The following is a 6,556-nucleotide window of genomic DNA, read 5'->3' on the forward strand; positions in this document are numbered from 1 at the left end:
TCATTATGTGGCCAGGATAAATTGTCCATAGGTGGTTTTGGGCGCCTTATCAGTATCGTTGGGATCATATATTAATTTTGCGCATAACTATCACAAAAAATCTTGATCTAGTAAGATCACAGCCCCATTTCATTTTGGGTCACAATCATGCGATTGGTCATGTCCGAGATGCATCTTCTTTGACATGGATCGAGGCCAATCATATATCCCCATGTCATTAGCAAATTGATAAGTTCATTTACAATTCACTATTGTCTCATTTTAGCTTGTTACTTGATTTCTCATGTTTTTCAAGTGAAAGGTCTTAGCTTCACTTCCACTTTGATAGATAACAATTTGGACTCGTTTAGTTTGCAGAAAGTGGAGGAGGGAAGAGGTAGTTCCTAGGAAGTGGAAAGAGAGTCTCTTATTTGGTTGAAATTTTGAGAAGAGAGAGAATAAAAAAAGTTCTTTCCGTAGAAGTCACTTCCCATATTTCATAGAAAGTGAAAACTCATGGGGGATGTGGGTTTTAGCCCTTCTTATGGGATGAAAAATGGTGATGTTTTTTCTTATCTAAAATATCTTTTTAAAATCTATGGCTAAGATTTTGTAAAATATCATGAATGGTTAGAATGAAATATTGAATAGTAATAATATAATATTATATTAATATTATAATATTTATTATATTTTAATATTTATACTAATATAATATTTTTATTAATATCTATATAATATTTATATTAATATATTAATATTTATATTGATATAATATTATATATAATATTATATTTATTAATATATTAATAAATTTATTATGTTAAAATATTAATGTTATATTAACATAATATAATATAAATTAATATTATATTAATATAATAAATTATTATGATTTAATATTATATTATAATATATTAATATTATTTTTATATTAATATAAATATAATATTATTATTTATATAAAGTTTAAGAGTAAATGTATAGTCTTATATTTATTAAGGGTATAATAGGTATTCTGCATAGTATTTCTTGAAAAATAGATATTCAATCAAATATAAATTATTTTTTAATAAATTATTTTTTTATGATCAATTAAATATATTAAAATTTTATTTTTAAAAAATATTTTTTTAAGAAGTTATTTTTTTCGGAAAGAAATGTTTTTTCATGAATCAAACGGATCCTTCCTAATTTTATTGTTCTATTTCTCTAGTTTCTAGTCCGTGGGATGTGATCGGAACCCGACGTCACCTGCTGGGCTCGGGGTTGGCTGACCGTACCCGGACTCGTAAAACCCGATCGGTTGGCTCCGGGTCCAGGTCGGCTTTGCTACTAAACCCTCCTTTCTTTCTCGTCGCCCGAGGCACCACTCCCTGATCTGGGGTGCCTGCTTTCAGTGCTCGGAGGCTATCCACCCTTCTCTTCACCGCCACCACTTCCAAACACTCGCCAAGATGGAAACAAGGGATGGCATATGGAGGCCGGACTCGACTTCGTCCCCTTCAACTCTTGCTCGGATGATGAACACTCTTCTGTGCTCCCGCCCCGGTCACCTGGAGGCAGCCTTGTCCCGCATCGGCTCTTCTCCCCCCTCGCGGAGTGGCTCCGCCGGTTGGTTTTGGCTCCTTTCAAGAACTAGGGTTTCAGTTCCTGGGACTTTGTTATGATGCGTTTTTCTTGGTGCAGGTCTCTTGGATGATTCGCTTTGTAGTCTGCGGAGACATGTCAAGGAGGCTGTTGACAAAGAGGAGCTGTTGGATCAGATTTTAGTTCCCATGATTGAACATGTAAGAGAGTTCTGCAAAAACCCTCACAAGATCTTCTGTATATCACTATTTCTGTGCTTGTTGTGATTGATTTCGGTGATTTAAATAATAAACTATCCCTTAAAGCCCAACAATTGATTATTTCAGAAGGAATGGTAAATAATAATTTGACTAGTGTCAAACATCTGGTCTAGATAAAATGACCAGATCCAACAAATTTTAAAGTAATAGCATTTAAGGTCGAATGCTGGATGCAAGTTTCTGCAACTTCCATAGGAGGTAAATTCACGGATGCTTTACTTTCAATTTTCTTAACTTGCATGGTGTAACTTACATCTAGAGCTAGCGCGTTCGCACAGTGGCTATAATACTTTTACTTGTCATGGAATTTGATCATTGTTGACACATGCTTTGGAAAGAAGATCTTTCAATTTGCAGGAGACTGGTACATGGTTTACAGAAGCCATAATATTTGCTAAACTTATATCTGATTTGACAAAAAAGCATCACACATGTTGAAATTGCTGAATTCAGTTGTTGCAATGCTTGGGAGATTTATAGATGCTAAATTGTGTTGAGCTATGGTACATCTTCTAGTTTTTCTAGTTAGATGGTGCAACATTAAATCCAAAAGGTACTGATTTTTTTTTTTAAAAAAATACTTTTCAAGAAGTGATTATACATGTAGAAGGAAAGAGGGGTAGAGTAGACTGAAAATCATGTTGATGTCATAAGGGCTTGATATCTCAACATCTCTTAGAAAGTTGCCACTTAAACAAAGTGGAATGGAGGAGAGAGATTCAGGTCACTGACCCCAACAAGTTTGGGATTTAGGCTTTGTTCTGTTGAGTTGAGTTGATATTTTTGTTCAAGAATTTCTTAGCCTTCTTCACATTTTTATGCATGATGAAGATAAGTTTAAGACTTAAATTTAAGAAGGAAGATCCTTTGAAGCAAAGATGTTATAACATCCTGCATTAGATGGGAAGGGCTTTGAAGTAAGGTTTGGAATCTCAGTTTTGGTTTCACTTAGAACTCTGTAGTTTCAATTTTATGCTAGCTTTGCTTCCAGTTATCATGAAATACACAAAAAAGGGCCTAAAAGAATGATATAAAGTAAATTAAGAAGAGTTTTTTTGCATCATTTTGGAGTACATTTTGTTGTCTGAGATTTTTATGTGTTGTTTTGATTTTCTTTAGATGTAAGATGCATGAAACAATGGTAATATGATGACATTTCCATTTACATCAAGCAGCATTGTCAGAAACCAACTACTAAGCATAAAAGTACCAATAGAGATCCATTGAGGAGTATGACTTTAATTAGATATAACCTCTCTCCCCAACCACATGATGTTGCGAGGTGAATGTCACCAGTACCAGGAGCTTACCAGCATATCCTAAATATTATCATGTTGGCTGATGTTTTTGCTGTGGCAGCTATTGCTTTTCTGCAATGCAAATTCAGGAAGTACCAGACATATACCCCCATAACCTATCCTTAATTCCTAGAGTAGTCTGACTTGGAACATTTTTGGGTCCATGAACCACCAAAAAGTTTAAAAGCAACTGATCAATTCAAGAAGCTCCTATGCTCATTTCTATGTTATAGTGTTGTGATAGGTGCAGGTCAAAATGCTTATCCAAACATGCTGTTTAGGTCTTTTTGTTGTTCAGTCAATTTTTATTAATTTGAAGGTAATTTGGGAAATGGAAAAAGATCTCTTCTATTGGCTGCAGCCCCCAGTATTTCCTTTTTCTTTTGCTGTTGTATCCATGATGGAGGGTCTGGAAGGTCCCAAAGGAAACTTAGTTGGTCTGCTGAAATTAGCTGACCCCTTTCTTAGCTAAGTCCTAATTAGATTCAAATAACTTGGAGAAATAAGGGTCATGTGCTAGGAATTTTGGGGTTGCAGTCTCTAACGTAACGAATAGCAAAGGGACTCAACAGTGCATCTAAAGTGGCTCAAGATAAGTCCTTTGAGTAGGCCTATAAGCGGCCAAAAATATCATAGTTATGCTGCACTTTTATGAAACTAAAGAAAAATAAGGTTAACGTCAGGTTTAGCCTGCTTTTGTTCAGCTCTCTTTTTCATCAATTTCTTTGTTTCTCCATTTTTTTCAAATTTTTCTGGCTATCTTTCACTCCATTTTTCTCCTTTGATTATGTAGATTCCTGAGAACAAATTTATTTGTTGGACCTATTCTATAATCAGATTGCTCTGAAAATGATTTTAATCAGTGAATAAAAAAGCGTGCCTTAGGCGCGCCTAAGGCACTAGGCGCTGGTGCATGATGCCTAGCACTTAATAACAGCCAGGCGAGGCATTTTTCCTCAAACGCACTTGAGGAGCCCTAGGCGTGCGCTGGTTGGTTCATGTAAGGCGCTCAATAAGCGTGTCCAATAAGACTTTTCAGCTACTAGGTTAAAGAATTTTAGTAAAACAAGGAATATACAGCTGGTTAGGTTAAGAGTTTTAATTATGTAGGGACTCTAGAGTGGGCTGCCAGCTGCCTCTTCGTTTAACTAAAAAACAAACTCCAAAACCAAACAGTCTATCTCTATTTAAATTTTAAAGTTTAAACTATTCTTGATCAAGAAGAAGTCCACATCTTATAGAATTCTCCTTTAGCAAGAAAACCAGAGAAACAAAGTGTCTAACTAGTGAACGTGAAGAACACAACTACACGTAATAGAAAGACTCTTGGACTCTCTCCTTGCTTGCTGTCCGGTACTTCCTTAACCGATCTCTCCCTCCCTCTCTCTCTCAGCCACTCTCATGCCGTGCCTATTCTTGTCTCTCTCCTTTATTTTTCTTTTCCTGTCATGCTCATGCTCATGTAACTGTTCGTTTACATGCAGCATGGCTTCTGAAAATGTTAAAAAAGATTCAGGATGGAAATATGGCTATTTGGCAGATCCTAAAAACAAAAACAATGTCACCTGTAATTTTTACAGCAAAAAAGCTAAAGGTTGCATCTATAGGCTGAAGCAACATTTACTTGGAGGTTTTAGGAACATTTAATTGGTGCCTAGATTCACTCAGGCATGCGCCTGAGCCTTGCATCTAGCGCCTAGGCGCCAAAAGCCCTTTGCGCTTTAGTGCACCTAAGATGTTTTAATACACTGATTTTAATTATATTCTATTTGAATCCTTGATAATATGTAGGTTAATTTCACTGCTTTAACAAACTTTCACGTAGCAAGTTCAAGCTTGGTTGACATTAAGCCAATTTCTTTAACCTCAAAGACCTAAATATTTTTGTTGTACTTTTTCCTATTCTCTCAGCCTTTGGAGATGCTTGCAATGCTTATGTTCCCATATATTTGCCACATCTTAATTACCAACATTTGTCCTATGTCTAAAAAAGCTAGAAAGCAAATTGAGTTAATAACTGAAAAAACCTAGAAAACACCTTTTTCTTTTTGGTCTATTGTTGTCATATGCTAACTAAGTGCCTAAGCAGCTATCTAGGCCAAGCTCAATTTAAATCCTAACCTTTAAGGTTTATTCTTCTCTTTGTTTCCTATCTTAGTCATTTTCATGAGAGGCTTGGAGACAGGGTGTTTTGGTGCCTATTTAGGAAATGGTGGAAGATCGATCAATAGTAGGGATGTATGTTATGTTGGTTGGGTTGTAGGTGATCTTTGGCTCCACTTGCATTACTAAACCCTTGGCTGAAGCTTAGCCTCATCCATGCTCACCCTATATGTGTGGCCTAACTCAATCTGATGAGATATGAGCTCAAACTAGCTAGAGTTATCTTTGGCAAGCAAGCTTGCTGGATTGCTCATTTGGCTCATCCAAATACGGATCAATTTTTTGATAAATTCTTAGTTACATACAAAGAATACAAGATATTACTAATAAATGAAGGCCATAGATTTCGTAGTTGGTTGGATTTTGATAACATGGGATATATAGTCTCACCAATTATGGCATTCAGGGTGCATAATTTTTTTGAAAGCCACTATCTAAAAGCACTCGATGGGTACCATGGCAGGGGGAGGGCAGGCACCACAACAGGTGACTTGAGCCCAAGGTAGGCATTTAATATATACTGGCATTTCATTTAAAAAACCTATTAAATGATTGTCGATAATCAATATAATCAGTTATTATTGATATTAAAATCTAATATCTGTACTCTGTAGAATAACCATCAATCATTTTTTTTCCCTTGTACAGTGAAAAACAATATGGCTATATGAGGATAAAGCACAATGAACATTGTAACCTATAATTACTTCCAAAAGAGAGAGAGAAGTGAAATTGTAGCAGGAAAGTAGGCGAACTTCAGTTGCCAAGAGAGGAGTAAGGTAAGCAGAACATAAGCAAAAAATGGGAGAAGTATAAAAATATTGAGAAAAGACAACTAATCCTCCACCAGACATTGATGTCTTTCTTCTCCTTTCAGCCACAAAAGGAGGTGTAAAGAGAATAAGGAAACAAAAAGCATAAAAAATTTAAAAAAATGTAGAAAATGTTGACTGTTGAGTAATTGACCCAATCAAAATACCAAATGGATCTTGTGAAGTAGCAGAATCGTCAACTTAAACAAACTACCTACCCCTTTAAACACATAGGCTGGTTCACCATGGGCTTCTAGTTGATGCCATGATTGTTTGGGCTTTCCATGTACTTGGACACCATGTTAGGCCTCCAAGGGCCATGGTGTAGTGGCAGAGGCTGAAGTACAGTACAACCTCCTTTCGGAACAATGATTAAGAAACCATAAATAATGATGCAATGGAAAGCATTTTTATTTTTCTTAAAGTCATGAGCGACAAACCACTCAGATTTTAG

General features: G+C 35.8%; 1 protein-coding gene across 1 annotated transcript in view; it reads left to right on the top strand.

Moving 5' to 3' along the window:
• The first annotated feature begins 1,309 nt into the window (after window positions 1-1,309).
• The window catches only part of LOC140855405 (uncharacterized), an 11,117-nt gene continuing 5,870 nt past the window's right edge, over window positions 1,310-6,556 (top strand). Inside the window, exons 1-2 of the mRNA XM_073251288.1 lie at window positions 1,310-1,593; window positions 1,669-1,769. Coding sequence (XP_073107389.1) covers window positions 1,437-1,593; window positions 1,669-1,769 — 258 coding nt within the window. The 5' untranslated portion in view covers window positions 1,310-1,436. The remainder of the gene's footprint in view (window positions 1,594-1,668; window positions 1,770-6,556) is intronic.

This window comes from Elaeis guineensis, chromosome 2, assembly GCF_000442705.2.
Source record: "Elaeis guineensis isolate ETL-2024a chromosome 2, EG11, whole genome shotgun sequence".
Classification (NCBI taxonomy): domain Eukaryota; kingdom Viridiplantae; phylum Streptophyta; class Magnoliopsida; order Arecales; family Arecaceae; genus Elaeis; species Elaeis guineensis.